Source organism: Heterodontus francisci, chromosome 9 (genome assembly GCF_036365525.1).
Source record: "Heterodontus francisci isolate sHetFra1 chromosome 9, sHetFra1.hap1, whole genome shotgun sequence".
Lineage (NCBI taxonomy): Eukaryota > Metazoa > Chordata > Chondrichthyes > Heterodontiformes > Heterodontidae > Heterodontus > Heterodontus francisci.
The window spans coordinates 47,199,769-47,221,316 of record NC_090379.1 but is presented as its reverse complement, the minus strand read 5'-3'; the positions used below and the strand labels follow the sequence as shown (position 1 = coordinate 47,221,316).

Genomic DNA, 21,548 nt, shown 5'->3' with positions numbered 1-21,548 from the left:
TAGGTAGATCTTGCTTTTCATTGGGGCCCAGTATTCTTCTTAAACCTTGTTTGCTGTAGGAGACTTTTCTCTCTTGGGGTTCATGTGTCTTCAGTGGATTCACAGGCTTGTGAGAAAGAGATGGGAGCAGACAGGAGAGAGATCTTCTCAGTTCAAGAGCAGATAGTTTTCTGCCCAAATTGTTCGTACAAATTTTAAAAAAAACTCAGGATGCCCAGCAGGTTAGTCATGTCCGTTTCTGTATTCGGCCATCTTAGCAGTAAACCTAGAATGCGAGTTCCCCCTCCTTCAACCTCTGGTGATCAAAATTCCATTGTGGATTGAATGTCGGGGAATGGCTGCTTTGTCCTTCCCCAAGCGCCATCTGTTAATATGTAAATTTCTTTTCCAGCCACAGCTGATCTGTTCAAAAAGTCCTCCCCTCACTCCAGTACAGTTTAAAATCAATGTTCATGACAAAATTAACGTGCCTCATTCTTGGCAGGTGGGGGCCTAGCATGACACTATGCCTTCCAATTGGTAGTCCTATAGTTTTACAGATGGAGTAACTTTCAAATTACACCAGAGCTTACTAAGTAACTAGCAGTCAAGAATATTGACTCAAGAATGAAATTTGTTTTGCGTCATACCTACAAGATAAGTATCTGGAATAGAATGTTCTGCCACAGTGTAATAGCTAGGGACTAATCCTATGAAGTACAGGCAAAAGGCCAAACTGATATAATTACTTGTAAGTATTATGAGCACAGCATTGAGTAAAACAGCACTGCCTATGCCATTATTTCATGCCAGTCGATCAGTCTGATTAATATATGAATAAGCATTTTATTTCAACCTGGAATCATACATTACTTTGCAGTTACACAATGAGTTAGAATTCAGATTTGAGTGGTTACATCATCATTGTCCCAAGAATTAATTTTGCTTTCCTTCATACTTGTAGGATTGTTGTAGCCATAGTCCCAAAGGACCATAGGCATCTCTCCCATTTGAGAGAGACAGTTGGTGATGTATAGCTTGAGGGTCACCACTCCACAAGCGTGGGGCAAGGCGAAGAGGCAGGCGTCCATAAACTACCACAGCCGATACAGGGATTCAACCTGCACTGTTGCCGTTGCATTACACACTAGCCACCTAGCCAACTGAGCTAACCGACCCCCTATACTGTAGGATATCTGGAAAAGGACATTCTGTCATAACATAATGGTTATGAACTAACCCTATATTGGTAAAAGGCCTGGTTTGCACGTCTGGCTAAAAACCAGTAGAAATGTTTTGACAGAAGTCTCATGACATCAGCACACCACTCCTTCAGGTATAAGGACGCGTTAGGGTTAGGGTTAGGGTCAATTTGTCACAGAAAGTACAACAATATAAATACAAATATAACTTGCCTGGGCTTTGAAGGCCATTGCTTGGGGCTCTTAGGACACCCCTAGATTATGCAAGAGTCTCCCACTCGAGACTAGCATTCCTAGGTAAGAAATGTTGAATTTCTAATAAACAACCTGGATACTGCACTGAATGTTATGCTGTGTGTAGGTTATCGGTTCGAAACAAAATCGGTACATTACTGTTACAAGACACCTTGTATAAATATAACCAACAAACTCATTATGTTTGGTCATCAACATTAGTTCAAAGACAGTTTGCAAAAAAAAAAATCAAGTTGATTTAGGAACATAAACCTTCAATAGATCTATTATGAAATCAGAAATAAACAGTTCAATTAGGGTTGTTAATGGCTACCAGGATGATATTAAACAACCAACTGCATCAGGCACTAATATGGAAAGGGAGTTGAAGACCAAGGCAGTATGTTCCAATAAAAGATCTCAATCAAAAGCATGAAATTGTCTTTCATCCTTTCAGATGAACATAACGCAAAATCTGGACCAGCAGAATAATGCAGAACCTGAAGAACTATCTACGTTTTCCTGTATTCGAACACAGAACCACTTATTGCCCTGAGCTGATAAATCAATAAGGCTTAATGAAATCATACAAGTTGCCTCAGGTAGCTGCTATACAAATAGTAGCAAGCAAAACTCTCCAAACATGGTGATCTCATGACCTCAGAAGCCCGACAGAATATGCATTAACTTTTCCTGGTGGATCTTGAGCAGCCAGGAGGCAACACAAGGCTAAGCATTTCATTACCCAATTTGCTAACCTTGGTTCACTGATGAATTTAGTGGGGTCTTTATTCCAACAGGAAGCAACCAGCTGTCTAAAATGTCTAAAAATTATTTGTTCTCTTTAAAAAAGAAAACATTAATCACTGTGCACTACAAAGTTATATTTCCTTTCAACAAAAGATTTCAGATGATGGATAAGACCTCAGCGTTGTAACCTCCTGGAGATAAGTGAAACTCAGATACAATGTTTGGCATAAACAATGAATGGTGGAACCTTATCCAAATGCTAAACAAGACAACATGAACCAAGCCCAACAAACCTAAAAGCTCACAGGACAACATTGTCTAAATTATTTTTATAATCATTCAAACCAAACAAAAAATCAAATTCTTGGTGGGAGTTAGCTAGTGAACAAATACTTTAATCTTCCAATGCTCTTTCATGAACATACAAATGCTACATCTCCTGCAACTGAATCATCTGTTGAAGGTAGATTATGGATCCCATGTAGCAGTATTTGTGTTGAATTGAAGCACTTAATTCACCTCAATGATGGAAGGTCCGCAAATAAGATGACCGAGTATTATGTTGTAGGTTGTTATGGTATTGCTATCAACAGACATTGTCCATTTCACACCATAAGCTTTTCCAGTTGAAATATTCTAAAATGTTACTGGACCTTCCACAAAATCAAGGTCAAGTGATTGGGCAGGAAATTTTAATTGAGGTCCAAAGTCAACCATGGTCTTACTGAATGGCGGTGACGACTTGAGGGACCGTATGGCCAATTCCTGTTCCTATTGCTTATGTTCTTAAAATACGCAAAAAACTTATTTGTTCATGATGGTTCAAAAAAGCCACACTATTAAGTAATGGCCTTGTGAGTTAAGTCGTAACCTCATTGCTATTGTTTTCCAGTTATCTACAAGATCCAGACAAAAGGAAAATCATAACCAAATTGCTTTCCCTCTCTCTCCCTTCAAGTATCAAACTCATACCTCTGGATCTTTAACAAGAAACATCCTACGAATACAGACAGGGTAGATATAACATTGCTGCTGAGGTAGAGCGAAATACTACCTTACGTGACAACATGAGGTAGCCATCATCTTATCTGGCTCACTTCCAAAAGCAATTTTTACCCTTTTCCTTATTGAGATTACATTAGTTTGGATGTTCTTGCCGTGAGGATATTACTCCAGAAGATGAGTCAACTGCAGTGTCTCCTTTTGATAAACTTGGCACAAATTCTGCATTCGCGTGATGCTAGTAGACAGTGCAGACAGGTGTTCTGGGTGCCAGGAACTGGAAAGGATGCTTGGCATTCAATATAAATTTTGAAGCAGTTTCTAATATTGATTGATGTAATTGAGCTAAAAAAAAAATCCATCTGAGATATTGTTTTAGGATGCCACTCCTGGAAATGTCAGTATAATAGGATGTCTTTCACTCCATTGTACCTGTACTGGTGCCAGCTCTTTCACTGCTGCTATCTACAGCATTTAGATAAATACACACTAAAGATACTAAAAACTAAACAAAGTCTTCACTTTAAAAAAATGAACAATAAGATCAGACAAATCTTGCCTCTATAATCATACGTTATTACAAGGCTGCGCAAGTTGAGAAGAACAGCAGCTTTTCTACTCTAGACATACAAATTTTTGTGTTAATTATAGACTTGTCGCATAAAGTGATCATGATGTTATGTGGCTCCATACAACTATATAACCCCCAATTCAATTCTCGAGTCAAAAAGCATCGGCTTCATATTTAGTTAGCAGAATTTTAAAAGAATAATTTGCGGTCATGAATGTTCTGATCTGAAGAATTTACTGATCATTCCAAGTACTTAAATAGTGATCTTATAAAAGACTTCAACCACTAAATGAGTTAAAGAAAGCTACTTGTGAAGTATTGGTTTTTGTATAAATAAATCAAATAAAAAACAAGGATTGTTAAATTATTTTCTTCTTTGTGTGGTCCAAGTTATATAATCAGAAGTCCTGACCTTCCTATTCTAAGAACACCACAAAGTCAGAGCAGGAAGAGACCATGGTCTGGAAATGTCCCAGAGTCTTGCCAGTTCCACACGTACTTCAATACTGGAATAACAAAGGTGAACGCCACACCATAGGAAAAAAACATGCTTTCAGTTAGCAAATGAGGGGTTCCCCTAAACCAGAGTCATGTGAACTATGCAGAAGTAATGGCTTTAAACAGGATAACATACAGTACAGTATATTCTTTATCCCATCTTACTCCTATGCTCAATTGAAATTGGGAAATTCCCATACTATTCTAATGGTTTGACCCTCTGTCCTCACATGCTAGAACACATTTTTAAAAAAGATACTTCGTTCTCAGCATCACTTGCCAGGTTCGCTGCTTAGTTCCACAAGCAAAAATAACACTGGGTTATGGTACAGTCTGCATGCGTCAGCTTAATTCCCTGCAGTTTGAGGTCGATATTAATTTCATGTTTTCTTGGTGATAGGTGAAGAACTGCAAAGAAAGGTCCTTCAGCAAGTTTTCTGCAATATTAAACATGCACAGTAACACTACTGTTCTGAGTCTTTTTGGAAGTAGTTCCCCAGTCCTTTAATCCTCTGTGCCTCGACACGCTTCCTGTACTGAAATTGCAGATATGTGACCTGTTCAACGACTTTAGTTAATGGGACTTTTTAGTCTAGCTATCAGGTAGCTATCAGGTGTTCAGTGTGTAATGTTGGTTAACATCCCCTACTTCAATTTCCCTCCCTCTCATCAGTATAGTACTTCATCACGACAGAGATCAGAAACTCATTGTGTGGAATAACACAAGGAAAATTCCTCAATCCTTTCCCCAATGGGGCGATACCACAACAATGCATTGACCATTCAACCCCTACTCACCTGAGCATACTTACTTTTCTGAGAGATCTGTATGCAGTAGAATTTTGAGAAAAAACAAGGGAAGAATGCTATTCAAAATAAAGGCTGTCATCTACTCAAGCCATAAAAAAAATGCAGAGGTAGCAACAGCTTAATTAAGGCTCAGAGATTGTTTGGCCAATAATATAAGGCAGACAAGGCCCCAGGGCCTGACGGCTTACATCCTAGGGTCTTAAAGGAAGTGGCAGCAGAGATAGTGGATCCATTGGCTATAATATTCCAAAGTTCCCTGGATGCGGGAAAAGTTCCAGTGGATTGGAAAAAAGCTCATATTATTCAAAAAGGGAGGGAGGCAGAAAGTAGGAAACTACAGATCAGTTAGTTTAACATCTGTCATTGGGAAATTGTTAGAAGTAATAACAGGACATTTAGAAAGTCAAAACGCAATCCATCAGAGTCAGCATGGTTTTATGAAGGGTAAATAGTGTTTGACGAATTTACTAGAGTTCTTCGAAGCTGTAACAAGCAAAGTGGATAATGGGGATCCTGTAGATGGAGTATATCTGGACTTCCAGAAGGCATTTGATAAGGTGCCGCACAAAAGGTTAATACACAAGGTAAGATCACATGGGGTTAGGGGCAATTTATTAGCTTGGATAGAGGATTGGCTAACCAACAGAAAACAGAGAGTCGGGATAAACGGGTCTTTTTCTGGTTGGCAAGATGTAACTAGTGGGGTGCCACAGGGTTCGGTCCTTGGACCCCAACTATTTACAATCTATATTAATGACTTGGATGCAGGGATAGAAGGTACTATAACCAAATTTGCAGATGACAATAAAATAGGTGGGATAGTAAGTTGCAATAAAGAAATAAGAAATTTACATATGGATAGGTTAGGTGAATGGGCCAAAATTTGGCAGATGGAGTTTAACATGGATAAGTGTGAGGTTATCCACTTTGGTCGGAAGAACAGGAAGGCAAATTGTCTAAATGGAGAATACCTTCAGAGTGCTTTGGTGCTGAGGGATCGGAGTGTCCTCGTGCATGAATCGCAGAAAACTAGTATGCAGGTACAGCAGGTAATGAGGAAGGCAAATGGAATTTTGGCATTTATTGCTAAAGGTATAGAGTATAAAAGTAGGGAAGTGTTGCTGCAACTGTACAAGGTATTAGTGAGACCGCACCTGGAGTATTGCGTGCAGTTTTGGTTCCCTTACTTGAGGAGGGATGTAGTTGCACTGGAGGCAGTTCAGAGGAGGGCCACTAGATTGATTCCAGGGATGAGGGATTTGTTTTATGAAGAGAGATTGAACAGTTTAGGCCTTTGCTCTCTAGAGTTTAGGAGAATGAGAGGCGATCTAATTGAGGTATAGATGATGATTAAGGGGATTGGTAAAGTAGATGTAGAGCGGATGTTTCCTCTTGTGGGGCAATCTAGAATGAGAGGTCTTAGATTTAGGATAAGTGGTAGCAGATTTAAAACAGAGATGAGGAGAAATTACTTCTCTCAAAGAGTCGTGAGTCTGTGGAATTCACTATCCCAGAGTGCAGTGGATACTGGGACATTGAGTAAATTTAAGGAGGAGATAGACAGATTTTTAATTAGTAAAAGGGTTGAAAGGTTATGGAGAATGGGCAGGAAAGTGGAGTTGAGACCCAGATGAGATCAGCTATGATTGTATTGAATGGCAGAGCAGGCTTGAGGGGCTGAATTGCCTACTCCTGCTCCTAGTTCTTATGACTTTATGACCTAAAGGATATCACTAGAAAACAGATTTTGGCACGTTTCATAGAATTGAATATATAGTTAAAATTCCACCTTGATAAATCCAACAAGGTGGTCTCCACTAGTCTCATTTGCATATTCTCTCCCCATCCTCTCTCTAATGCCATCCTGTTCGGCCCATCCAGGTTATCCTTTAGCCTGGCTCCTGATCCCATCCCTCTTCTTGACTACCTGCTCTGATCGACTCCTAACAAAGTTTCAAACCCCCCATTAATTCACCAAGACGGTCTACTTCCAAAATATCAATTACCATCCCTACTTCACCCTACTGCTGCTATTTGTCTGCATGTCACCTCAGGTTTCTGATCTGTCTTGAACTCCAGCTAACATAAATTCCAAAACATCCAGAACTACGACACTTACATCCTACATCTCAAAGTTCCACTCACCTATCATTCTTATTTGTGGCAAAACCTTCATCTTGTTTCCACAATCTAGAACTCTCCCTAAATCCATTCTTGCTTTCTCTTTACCACCTTAATATCCACCTATTCAACCAAATGATCAGTCATCTTCCCATGATTCTCTTTCTCCTTCTGTAAGAGTCTGACTTCAAACTGTGAAGTCTCTTTGGACATTTTGACATGTTAACAGCACTGTAGAAATTGTATGTTGCTTTAATTCTGTTGGCTTTCTTGTCCCACCACTAGTTTTGCTCTTCACCATTGTCTTGCTACTTCATAAACACAAATGGTACCTTAGACACACTGAGCACCTGTAGAGCTCAGAGCATTATCTTAATCACTGACACAGTAGTGAAATTACACCAACTGCTGCTATTGGGGTTTTGAAAGTGGCATTTAGTAAAAACTACTCTCTCTTCCATAATGGTAGAAGTGACTGAAAAAGGCGAAACTATTATTTCAAGCCAGTTTTAAGTATGCAAATTAGTTGAAATGGTACCAAACACAGTAAAATGCTGGTCTGTAATATATTGTAACCCTCAGTGCTTTGGAATCTATCCCATTTACACTGTGGGGATATTCCTAGTCTGGCACATCCACAATTGTTTGAAAGTCGAAAATCTCAACTTGAAACTTCTGATTGCTGGAGAAAATTGCACTGTTGGTTCGCGACCAGAAAACCTGGCAGCCTGCAGCATTTGCTTTGTTGCCAGCAACAATGCCACAGTATCCTGGACAAACCAACTCAACATGGCTCTCTGTTCCTTTGGAGATTACAGCATCACTTCGTCAAGTGCTACCTCCAAGGCTGCCACCAGTGCCAGAATGTTAGTGGGGTTGGCAGTACATAGTGCTGGCAGACATCACTAAAATGATTTCCACAACAACTGAAGCAGTTTAGAGTAAAACTCCTATACAGAACCCATTTTAACAATTTTTGACAGGGCAGCCTCTTACCCATTCCCAGTGAAGTGAGGAACAGGCCATAGCAGTGAGGGAAGCAAGTGACTCTCCTGTTAAAGAAAGTAGCAATGGGGAGAAAAGGAGGAAATGGACAGAAGCAATAGTTTCAGATACAGCAAAAATATTTCTCCCTCATTCCAGAGCTTTATGCATTACTCAAAAATGATCTCACTGGTTTCAGAGGTCTTCAGTTATCTGTGTAATGCCACAATGTAATTCAATTCAATGACAGGCAGTTTCAGGGGTATATCAAATGCAGGTAGCATGATACCATACCATAGCAATGCTGTATAATATCTTAAAGCAATAATGCCTACCAGTAGAATTACATAGTTTTCATTTTTTCTTTTTAAAAAGTTTTCCCTTACCTCCTGAAGGCAATGACTCAAGGATGTAGACAGCCTCCTGTTACCTCGCCCAAACTATTCCTCATCCAGGAGTCTGATCAGCAAGCATCATCAGGCTATTTTACCTTGCTGAGCATCACAGCGGAGCCTGATGCTGTCCTCTCACATTTCCCAGCAAGGATTACTAGCTAAAGATGATGATTGGGAACCCCATCTGATTTTCTCCCCCCCTCCTTCCCAGCTGCTGTGGCATCATCATCGACACCACAACTGAGATAAACTAATTCTGCACTGATAGGTTATGAAACCTGGAACCTCCCTGGTTTATATGACCCAGTATCTACTCACTCAGCCATTATTAGTTATCACCACTGTTAGCATCTTTCAATCTGAGTGAATTGGAATGTTGGAAAAATAAAGCATAATTTCCAAGCTTCCGATCACAATATCTCCCCCTTTCCCAATCCTGTTTAGAGGCCTTGAAACTAAAAACATGATCACTCTGCAAACATATAAGGCACTGCATATTTTGTTCCCCATCTCCTCTAGTGTACCTTTCAGATATCAATATTTAATTAGGGTGCATTTTCTTTAAAAATAAAAAAGGTCAGAAATTGGGACTGTGACTTCCTGGGTAATACCCCCCTGCTAAATACTACTGCAGTGCAGTCCAGCCAAAGTTCTGGTTGCCTGCACAAAGTTTATATTAATTAATCTGCATTCAAAACTCTTCAGAGCAGCATATTAATACATTTACAGTCTGATATCAATCTCGAAAAACAATTTCCTCCTGTTAAATTGCAGGGAAACTACAATTTACTGTTTCCCAATCCAAAAAGTGTCTTTGACAAAAGGCTAATTTGCAGTGAAAAACCATTAGCAGCAATTTCTCACTATTATAAGTTGCTCATACACTTTCCACGAAATTGGTTGCTTTTTTTTTCCTGTTTACTAAATATCTTGTACCAATTTACCACTCTGTCATCCAGAGTTCAACCAATTAAAAAAAACCTCCCATTTCTTATCCTACCTGTGCTTCAGTAAGGATTTAAAATAAGAATCTTCCCCAAACTACTTTTGAAAAAATACCCGAGCCATTTCAGAAGGTTCCATGACCCTAGTTTCTTACAGAAATCAGTCCTAATAGTGCATGAGGGGCGGAGTGACCTTTTTAAATGTCTCGTCAAAGGATTTTACGATCTGTCATAATATGACAATACTGCACGTCACAACAGAAACTATTTTTGCTCTTCAAATGTTTTCCAATGAATATTACACATTACTGAAAGAACAACAGCAAACCAAAGACCATGGAAAAAGGGGGGGGGGGAATGGAAAGCAATGATAAAATGGTAAATTACACATCTGAGGACTCTCAGCTTTTTACAATCAAATCTGAATATCTATGGAAGTGTTTCTAAAACAATATATTCCTGATTTAATTTGTTTCCTTCCAATGTTCCCTCCTGAAGGGGGTGACTCATATTAGGTTATAGTTCCACAGACATTAACTGCTGTTCAGCATCTCAGCTAAATAGCTATTTTTGATCAGTAAGCCTAGCGAAGACTTTACTAATGTGAAAGATATCACAGCCTGACCTTGCCCAACATTCACACACACTCTACCAGAGGTCTTTGGATAATGGTCAAAAGCAAAATCCCGGGATGATTTTTTTTCGCCCCTCCCAAATGCTGAGGCAAATTATAATGCTTCTGCCGTCACTGCAGTTGTGATCAGATAATTCAGCACAGATGCAGGAACAAACCTGGGCACTTCCTGGAATGCACTGCTCAGAACTACTCCATATATAAATGTGTAGCTATATGTACACAGTAAGTGTATATGTTCATACAATACATATGAATCAGAGATCACATATATGACACTGACCACAGGAAAGGTCCTATAATTTGGACACCTCTGAGGTTTGGAATCTGGGTGTATTTTTTTCATTCTGGCACAAAAGTGCTACAACAAATTGTGTTAAAGCTGCATGGTATAAAGCTTGGCTACTGAAGAGTTTTCAATGATGAAGTTTTCCACCAATGTTGCTGACTTCTACTTATCCACTTCCTTTCTTGCCAATTAGAGCCTTCGCTCAGTGGTAGCACTCTCACTTCTGAGTCTGGAAGTCATGGGTTCAAGTCCCACTCTAGATACTTGAGCCCATAAACTGGGCTGACAGTTCAGTGCATTGCTGAAGGAGCACTGCTCTGTTCGAGGTACTGTTTTTTAGATACGATGTTAAACCGAGACCCTGTTTGCCCTTTCAGGTGTAAAGGATCTCATGGCACTATTTGACAAACAGCTAGGGAATTCTCTCTGGTGTCTTGGCCAATATTTATCCTTCAACCAATGTCATCAATTAGATTACTTAGTTATTATATGGGACCTTGCTGTGCACAAATTGGCTCCTGCCTTTCCCTACAACAGTAACTACACTTCAAAAAATGCACTTCATTGGCTGTAGAGCACTTCAGAATGTTCTGAGGTTTTGAAAGGCCCTATATAAAAATAGTTTACTTTCTTCTTTCTTTACAGTGGCAATAATAGGCACTAAAGAATAGGATGGAATGTCATCTTTAATTAGTAAAGAAACCATATGGGATCTTTGCTGCAACCAGTATTACAAATATCTAAAAACTGACGTGAAACACAATATTTTGGAATTGTGGCCAATGAATAGTCTTCCTGCTGAACTATTACTGTCAACTCCATTGCGCTCCTTTATTGAATTTACAATGAAAGAGGTTTAGATAAAATGAACAAATTAAGGAGAATTTTAAACTTACTCATGAGATATTAAAAACACTTGGATATGAAATAGAAATTCTAGTCAATAGTAGTTAGCTAACATGGTTTTATTTATATTTCTCGAAGTAAACTTAAGTGTAAACTAAAAGCAAAATACTGCAGATGCTGGAAATCTGAAATAAGAACAGAAAGTGCTGGAAATACTCAGCAGGTCTGGCAGCATCTGTGGAGAGAGAAAGAGAGTTAACATTTCAGGTCTGTGACCTTTCATCAGATGCTGCCAGACTCGTTGAGTATTTCCAGCACTTTCTGTTAAGTGTAAACTGTATTGCTTTTCTATCCAAGTGATAGATACATTCAGCTTTGGGCAGCCTCCCAAAAGTAAATAAGCTACATCTTTAAGAGATGGCTACACTTTTCCTTGCTTATGCAAAATAAACCCAAGTTATGAAATTGCAGTGTGTGCTCTTTCTATACAACTCAACAATTTTAACCAGCTCAAAAACAAAAGTAAAATACTGCGGATGCTGGAAATCTGAAATACAAACAGAAAGTGCAGGAAATACTCAGCAGGTCTGGCAGCATCTGTGGAGAGAGAAACAGAGCTAATGTTTCAGGTTTGTGACCTTTCATTAATTCTGATGTCATCAACCTGAAATGTTAACTCTGTTTCTCTCTTCACTGATGCTACCAGACCTGCTGAGTATTTCCAGCATTTTCTGTTTTTATTTGAAATTACTGTCTTCCCCAAGAGATTATAAGCACAGTAAAATCCAGAAGGTCCAAAGTTCAACACCAGTTGTGCTGAAGTCGCTGATTTCAGCAAGGCAGTGCTGGGATGTTACAATTCAGCATCAGTGTCCCCAGGCTTGTGAAAGCAGACAAAAAATGTTTCCAATCCTGATCATAGCCCAGTGACCCTCTGCTCTAGGTTTGTGTGTATACAAGATGAAGCTCTAAAGAATCCCAGCGTCAAACAAACAGCTGACGCTCACTGTCTATCTAGGTTCAAACATAAAGAATGACAACTGATCTCTACTGGTCCTCTCCCTCCCTTTCCTGTCAATCACAGAAACAAAATTAGGGGCCAAAGAATAGGAGGGTAGTGCCATCTTCCATTACCAAAGACACCATACGGAAATCAGTCCTTTGCTATAATTAGCGTTATGATTCATCTTAAAGGCATTTAAACAAAATATTTAGAAACAGGGACCAAGGAATGTTTTTTGCTGAGTTGTGCAGTATTATTGTGGAGAACTGTTGGTTCTGGTGGAACTGTACCTCAAAACAAGTCATAACTGTTAGGAAAGGAGGGGAGGGGAGAAAACAAAATTAAGGAAAAAGTAACTTTTAATAAAATGATATTTACTTTTATTACCTCCTCCCCAAAATTTGAAAATTTAAAACATTGAGTTTTTAGACCTTTGCACATCTTTTGGCCCTTCATTTCTTGCATCTTTTCTCTCCAACCAGAGGAACAGGCAAACAGAACTGTGCACATGGACCCCTATGCCAGTATTAGCCAAAGTTGGCAGATCCAGAGGTTAAGACCATCGAGTTCAGGTTTTCTTTGCTTGAGATTGAGTTCATCAATAGCCAACTATTAACTGGAAAATTGAATGCCACCTCCTAAAAGCTGATCTGATTAAGAGATCAGCAGCCCCATCACTCCTCAATGTGGCTCAGGCATTTCGCTGGGACCTTTCAGCACATCCTTCTCAACACACACAAGCAGTCTCGTTATGAAGCAAAACAAACAGCGCAACATCCAAAAGGAATTTTTACAGCTTGAACTCGCCAATGCTCATGCATTCAGACCATGATCTGTACTTCAAGTATCGTCTGCAGACCCAGATTGATTGATAACATTAGGCCTATAAGTAAGTAAAGCTGTAGTAACCCTCAACTCCAAGAAATCATCGAACTCCCAACAGCATTTCCGAGATTTTCCACACAGCCTGTATAAAAACTGAAAAAACAGAAAATGCTGGAAACCCACAGCATCTCTGGAGAGAGCAGTGGGGTTAATGGTTAGAGTGCAGACCTTTGTCAAAACTGTAATTCCTCCATTCTCTCCACAGAAGCTGACTTCCAGCATTAACCTTCCAGCATTTTCATTTTTGCTGATACAAAAATACAGTGGGGAATGTTGACAGCAGTTCTCCCATCCTAAAATAATTAGCAAACGTAGACAGTAAAATATAACTCATTCGGAGGGGATAAAGGAAAAACTGTAGGTCATTACCAATTTTCTCACTGCCTCATCACAATACAAGTTACTTCTACTGCAAGTATTTGTACGTAACTTACAGAAGTATGGCTATTTTATTTTTCATTCAGGGTCTTACTGCAACTGGGCACACAGGACACAAACATAGAGTATCCACTTCACGCAGTTTTTAAAATTTGTAAGCAAGAAGCAGTAAATTCTGTGTTTACAGTTCCAGTTTCCATATGAAAGTCAGAGAGTCAGCAAATTCCACCTGTTCTGTGGAAAGAATGAATTGGATTCTGGGTGAACTTGATAGCAGATTCCTCAATTCATTCATTGATCCAGCTACTGACTGTGCCAAAAAATCTCAGGCCTGATAATCAGCAAACTCCTTTCAACATAATCAAGGGTCTTATGCAGAGTCTCATTTGCTAACAGGAGTTTCAAAGGTTCTGATGACAGAAGTAAAGACCTTTGACATGGATACAACCCCAGTGAGCAACAAGAGCTACTCGCAACAGCCCGCTCATAGTCACCCTGCAGAGTGGCAACAGAAACAGACATGGCAGCAACAAAAAAAGACCCAAACATGCTCCAGCCGCAGCACTTAATGTCATCCTCATCTCCCTGTTTAACTACTACTCCCAATAATAAAGTTGGGCAAGTCAACATGCAGCATTTCCATACGTTTAAAAGCTATACACTTACGTCACCTCATTTAACATCTGCAGTAGGCAGCTCCTATGTAACTTGTATGTCTGATCTTTAAAAGGCCATTATGTATTCAGTCTGTACATTATTGTATCAAAAGGACCTCGCAATTGCTTCAAATATCACAGGTAGCGATGGTGAAATGTGTGTATACAGCCTGACCATAGTTTAAACCAAACTCAACGAAAAGGACACACAGCACCTCAACTTGTATTTTTTTTGAATTTCATGTAAGGAGCCACTGAGTCCGCCTATTGAGACTGCAGGACCCAGGAGTCTCCCAGCACGAATGCCTAGCTGAACTTAGCAAGAAAGGATCCACCTCTTCCAGCCGGCACCTCCAGTGTGGATCCTACAATGTTTAAAACATTCTTCTCCCCACCTGCTTCTTTACCATAAGCCGGTACTAACCCCAAATGCTGCTCTTCATCCGAACGTGGAGTCCCGGCCGGCCCCTTGTGTTTCCCAGTTCTTCCCCCTCGACCTCGCTCTCTCGGTATCCTTTCAGTCCCGGACACAAACGTGTCAGTTTCGCGGGGCAGCCAACCGGAAAACGGCGTCTTCTGGTAAAAATAAAGTCGAAAAGCACCTCTGATTCATTGCTGCCATTTTGAACGCCTTGTACAGAAAAAGAGCGATTGCACAATGTTAAAATTCCCCATTTTTCTGCCGCTGGTGGCAGCGCGGATCCATTCGCTGCAATGACTGACTGTTCTGGCTGGAAAGCCCCTTATGTCAATATCACTTCCTCTGGCTCTGGAAATCCCCTTCTCTATAAACAATATAATACCCAGTGCACACTGAGCAGCAACACAGCGAGGAAGCAGCTATGTGCCTTAAAGAAACACAAATGCTTCAAAATGTGGTGTTCATGTGGACGATTTTACTGCTTATAATTGTTTGGAATTTATATCAGCATTCGCTGAAACGCATGTCGAAGCGGAGGGTTGCCAAATATGGCCATTAAAGCATTAGGTTAAGGTTGCTTTACTTAAATTGAGAAATCGTGGGCTGTTAGAAAGAAGGAAAGAACACCAGTGCTGATATCAGTGACGTTATCAAATATCCAAAAATGCAACTACATTTATACTGGTGGGGAACTTCACTGGAATTAAGGAGGTTTGCACTTTGGTGATGTCATCAGGCGACGAAATCGGCCCGATCCCCTCATTGGATGGTATTTATCGACACCAACTCCTCGAAATAACCCTCTCTTAAATTAGAATATCAGTGCCCACTTTTTTTTTGGTTAAATATCAAAATAGCCCGTCCCCTTTATTTTCCATGGAACTGGGTAAGTTGTGACGTATTGTCTTTTAAGAGCGTGGGAACCTTCTGAACTGAAGTTGTGTTGGATGTTCTAACAAGTACAAGAAGCTCGTGGATTTCTTTGTTACGAAGATTGAGACCATCTGTTTGCCTCCATTTGCTGCTTTCCCTAATTTTCCTTGTCCACCAAATCAAACCTCACCCTTTGTCCTCAACTCCCTCCCCTTCCTAGTCTTTCTCCCAGCTTCCCTCATGCCCTCTCTCAATTCAGCTTCTCTATGTCCTGTTCCCTTCACTCCATTCCCACCAGACTGCTAACTACCCACTTCCTGGCTTCTAACCTAGATCTTCTAAACAGTTCCCGCCCCTGTCTCTCTCTCTTTCCACACATCAGTCATCGTCCCTTCTCAAAAACCCAACCTTGACCCTTCTGTCCATGCAAACTTACGAACGATAACCCCCATCTTTAACCTCACTTTCCTTTCCAGAGGTTGTGAACGTTATTTCCCAAATTTATGTTCATGGTTCCCACAACTCCATGTTTGACTCTGTTCAGTTAGATTTCTGTCACTGCCTTGCATCAAAACAACCCAAACCAAAGTCACAGATGGCATCCTCAAGGATGCATTATGTTGCATTACTCTCAGCTGCTCTGCGGCCTGTGATATGGTCAATCACACCATCCTCCTCCAATGTCTCTGCTCTGTTGTCCTTGCTGCCATGCGATGGATGCTGGAAGCAGAGTTTTGGATGAGCTGAAGTTTACAGAATGCACAGTCTGAGAGGCTATCCAGGAAAGCATTGGAATAGTCCAGTTTAGAGGTGACAAAGAAATGGATGAGAGTTTCAGCAACAGATAGATTGGGTAGGAATGAAAGTGGACAATGCTCCTGACTTGCCCAGTCCCCAACACTTGCAAAAATCTGTGTGTGTTTCTATCCCTTCATCGCCCTTCCCCTTCCTCCCTCATATCTTCCCGAGCCCTCCAACTACCACACCCCATCCCCTGGCGAACTGTTTAGTTTAGTTTAGAGATACAGCACTGAAACAGGCCCTTCGGCCCACCGAGTCTGTGTCGACCATCAACCACCCATTTATACTAATCCTACACTAATTCCATATTCCTACCACATCCCCACCTGTCCCTATATTTCCCTACCACCTACCTATACTAGGGGCAATTTATGATGGCCAATTTACTTATCAACCAGCAAGTCCTTGGCATGTGGGAGGAAACCGGAGCACCCGGAGGAAACCCACGCAGACACAGGGAGAACTTGCAAACTCCACACAGGCAGTACCCAAAATTGAACCCGGGTCACTGGAGCTGTGAGGCTGCAGTGCTAACCACTGCGCCACTGTGCCGCCCCAATTGTTCTTCCAATTGTGGCCTTTCGTGAATCCCTCTTCCTTCACACCACCACTGGTGACCATGCTGAGGCAGTATGCTTTGGAATTCTTGCCTTAAGTCCCTCAGCCTCTTCACCTCCCCTTCCAATTTTAACACATGCCTTAAAACCATCCTCTTTGACCATGCTTTGGATCATCTCTTTTTCCTATATTTTACTTCTGAAGCACCTTGGAAAGTTTTTATGTTAAAGTAACTATATTTGTTGTTTTAAGTTGTTATGCTGTTTGCTAATCTCAGATGGGGCAACAGTTTGGGAAATAGAATTGTGCCCAGTGTAGTGGGTGGAGAGAGCACTTAAGAGGAAAGGAAGATCATCTAGAGTCTTTGTTCCAGATTGCTATTGTGATCGCTGTTGGAAGTGCGTATATGTGGAGACCTACCTGAGGACAGATTGGGCTGGCTGTGATATCCACTGCAGTTAAATAGTCTCTCAAAGCTCACACCTGACGAATGGCCATTTGGACAAAGTACTGAAGGGCAGCTGGTGCTGTGGAGTCATTTCACCGGAGGAAAACACCTTCAGGAATGGTGCTGAAATGAAGAAAGTAGGCAAGAAGAAGTAGTGCAGAGGAAGAAAAAAAATCAAGAAATGTAAGTGGAACAGAAGATAAACCTTAAAATGGAACATGATTATTCAAACATAAATTGTTGTAAACAGATTGCTGTATGAACAGAGCTTATGTGATCCAACTTGATATACGGACAGCTGAAGATAATTTGGTAAATTGTGTTGTAGAATACTGCAAGCAGATCTTTGCTGAAGTAGCTGATCTCAGATGTATAGTCGTCACCATACTGGGACTACAGTTGGCTTCAGTACGCTTAGACAAGGAAGGGGGAAAATTAATCTTGTTTGCATTCCTGACTGCTATCCAATGACTCCTGCAGGAAAGTGCATGTGTAGTTGTAGGTGGAGGAGGTGGGTACTTTTGACACCCATGAGTCTCCCATTCTCACTGCTCCTCAATATAGTTCCCACCTCCAAATATCCAAATCCGAGGGCCACAAACCCAAGCATAGCTACTGTGTAACTAACCTAGTCACACACCGTCAGATGTGACTCAACCATCTTAAACGCCTTCCTTTCTGCAGACAAATCTGACTACTTCAAGTTAGGTTCAGGACAAGGAAAAAACACATTTTACAACTCTTTAACTCCCCCCCCCCCCCCCCCCAACCCCCAACTTTAAAAACTTAATCCTGAATCTTTTTGCTGCCTCCCAATAACAATCTTGTGACCACATCACAGGCAATGACTTTAACTCACATGGTTGCATGGTTACCAAGGTTCCATCCTTGAGCTCTCCTTTTCTTTGTTGAATTGTTGACCAGTGGTGATATTATTTATAGATAAGGGATCAGGTTGCATATGTATGCTGACAATAATCAGCTCCATAAACATCACTATGTGATTGGACGGCATCAAGTCATGAATGAACCAGAATTTGTCCAACTTAACAACAGGAAACTGAAGCCAAAACTGCTATATCCTTGCTCCTGATTCTATCCTCCTCTCTTTTGATTCCACCAGGATGAACCCAACAATGTACAATGTAGTTAGATCCCAAGTTGAGCTCAAACTATATATTTATCCCATCAAGAAGACTGCTTTCTTCCACCTCTGCAACATCACCTCTGCCCTAACTTTACTTTCAGCCTAAATGAAGCCTTTTATCTATTATTTTGTTGTCTCAAGGCTTAACTTCTCCAAATCCTTTTCTTTTCCTGCCTCCCATGCTGCACTGTACATAAATTCTGACTCACCAAATCTCAACTGGCCACATCCTGTCCCACACTAATTTCTGCTTGCTCATCACTCCTGTCCTTGTCACTGCCATTGGTGCTTAACATACTGTATTCAAAATCTGCATCTTTATTTACAAATCCCTGAAAAGCCTTGTCCCACCTCAGTCAGGGTGAGTAGAACAGTGGATGAATTAATAAGAGTAGTTGCACAGAGCCGGTCTAGAGGCATTAATTAAAATTAATAGTTTAAACAAGGTACCAAATATATTCGAAAAGAGGGAATAGAGATTTTTTTAGATCATGGTTGGGCAGCTTGCAATTCCTGTGCCATGTGGGAACTCCAGGATATTCATATGTCTTGGGCAACCATGTTTGGGCATGTCTCCAACTGCTTCAGCTTTAGCTCAGGATTTCCAAACTTGAGGGGCAGCTGGAGTCACTGCGGAGCATCAAGCAGAAGGAGGGTTTCCTGGATCACACTTAGGAGGTGGTCTCCCCACAGGCACTGAGAGTTCAGGATAGTAGGTGATTGGCCATTTGGAAGATTAGGAAGAGGCAGGAGGTGCAGGAGTCTTTGGGGTGTGTTCCACTCTCAAACAGACTGCTGGAAGCGATCATACTCTGAAGGATTGCAGTCCAGACCATGGCACCAATGGGCAAGGGAGGGAACAGCAAAGTGTAGAAATGCAGTTGTTATAGGAGATTCCATAGTCAGGGGGACAGAGAGGCATTTCTATAACTGTCATCATGAGTCCCACATGATGTGTTGCTTCCCTTGTGTCAGTGTAAAGGACATCACAAAAAGGGTGCAGGATATTCTGCAGGGGGATGGAAGTGAGCTAGAGTTGTGGTACACATTGGTACCACAGAGAGAGCAGGTATTGAGGGCCCACGATCAGATTTTCATGAGCTAGGGAGGAGGTAAAGAGTAGAACCTCGAAGGTAATAATCTCTGGATTACTCCCAGTGCATGCGCGAGCAAAAGTAGAAATAGGAAGATAGAGAGGATCAATGCATGGCTTGAAACATGGTACAGGAGGGAGGGCTTCAGATTCTTGGGGCATTGGGACCAATTATGGGGCAGGAGGCACCTATTCAAAAGGAACAGGTTGCACCTCAACAGGACTGGGACCAATATCCTTGCAGGGAGGTTCACTAGTGTGGCTGGGGAGAGTTTAAACTAAATGGGCAAGGGGATGGGCATCAGCATATAGATGTTGAAAAGAGGAATATAGTGCATAATGTGAGAGTGTTGCACAGTACTAGAGAAAGAGATGGTTCCATATTAGATAGGAGCAGACTGGGAAGGGCTACAAGGAATACAAAGGCAGGGTTACAATGCATGTATGTAAATGCACAAAGTGTAGTGAATAAGGTTGATGAGCTACAAGCACAAATAGCAGTATGGGAATATGATGTAGTGACAATAACAGAAACATGGTTTTAAAAAATGGTGAAGACTGGGCACTTAATATACAAGGATATAAAGTGTCCATAAAAGCTAGAAAAGGAAAAAAGGGATGGGGTGGCAGTACTGATTAGGGAAGACATTGTAGAGTTGGAAAGGGAGGATGTCCTTGAGGGGGAAAGGACAGAGTCCATTTGGTTATAGTTGAGAAGCAAAAAGGGTATGATCACACTATTAAAGGAATTCTATAGGCCTCCAAATAGTGAGAGAGAGAGGAGCAAATCTGCAGGAAAATCAAAGATGTGCAAAAATTATAGATGGTGATATTGGGGGGCTTTAATTACCCAAATATCAATTGGGATAATTTTAGAGTAGAGGAGGGAGAGGAATTCTGGATTGTGTTCAGGAGAACTTCCTTGATCAGTATGTTCTCAGTCCAAATAGGAAGGAGGCATTGATGAATCTGCTACTGGGAAATGAGGTGGGCCAAGTGTCTGTGGGGGAGCACTTGGGTAAAAGTGATCATCGTATCATAAAGTTTAGAGAGAATTCAGAAAAGCAAGGAATGATATAAGGTAGAATGGCTAGATTGGAAGAGACTAATTTCAATGCGATGAAAAGGAATCTAGTTACAGGAAAAACTGTAACGGAACAATGGATTATCATTGAGGAAGAGATGCTTCAGGTACAGGCTAGGTACATTCCAACAATGGTGAAAAGTAGGAAAATCAAAAACAGGGCTCCTTGGATGACGAGGGAGATAGAGATAATGATGAAACAAAAAAAGAGGGTATATGATGCATGCCAGGTAAATTCTTCAAGTGAGAACCAGGCCAAATACAATAAGTTGAGAGAGGTGGTGAAGAGGAAAATAAGACTGTCAAAGAGAGAATAGAATGACAATCAACATAAAAGGGAAAACAAAAATCTTCTATTGGCATGTAAATAGTAAGCAGGTAGTAAGAGGTGGAGTGGGCCTATAAAGGACAAAGAGGGTAATATATGCTTAGAGGCACAGGCCCAGGCTAGAATACTTAATGAGAATTTTGTATTGGTGTTTACTAAGGAATAGGAATCTAACAAAATATTGGTAGAAGCGGAGAGAATAGAAGCAATGAATTGGGTGAAATTTTTGAGTGAGGAGGTACTGGAAAGGCTGGCTATGCTTAGGGTAGATAAGTCACCTGGTCTGGATGGCTTGCACCCAGGTTGCTAGATATGGAGGAGATGCTAGAGGATTGGAGAGTGGTAAATGTGACACCCTTATTCAAGAAAGAGTATAAGGACAGTCCTAGCAACTACAGGTCAGTCAGTTTAACATCAGTGGTGAATAAGATTTTAGAAACAATGATCAGGGAAAACATCAACAGACACTTGGAGAGGTTTGAGTTAATTAAGGATAGCCAGCATGGATCTGTAAAAGGCAGATCATGCTTGACTAATCTAATTGAATTTTTTGATGAAGTAACAGAGAAGGTTGATGAAGGAAATGTGATGGATGTTGTCTATATGGATATTAA

At 40.8% G+C, this 21,548-nt stretch overlaps 1 protein-coding gene across 1 annotated transcript in view; it reads right to left on the bottom strand.

Annotated features, from left to right (window-relative positions):
- traf3 (TNF receptor-associated factor 3) overlaps positions 1-21,548 on the bottom strand; it is a 108,756-nt gene that overhangs the window by 63,465 nt on the left and 23,743 nt on the right. The window contains exon 2 of the mRNA XM_068038965.1: positions 14,606-14,757. Coding sequence (XP_067895066.1) covers positions 14,606-14,757 — 152 coding nt within the window. The remainder of the gene's footprint in view (positions 1-14,605; positions 14,758-21,548) is intronic.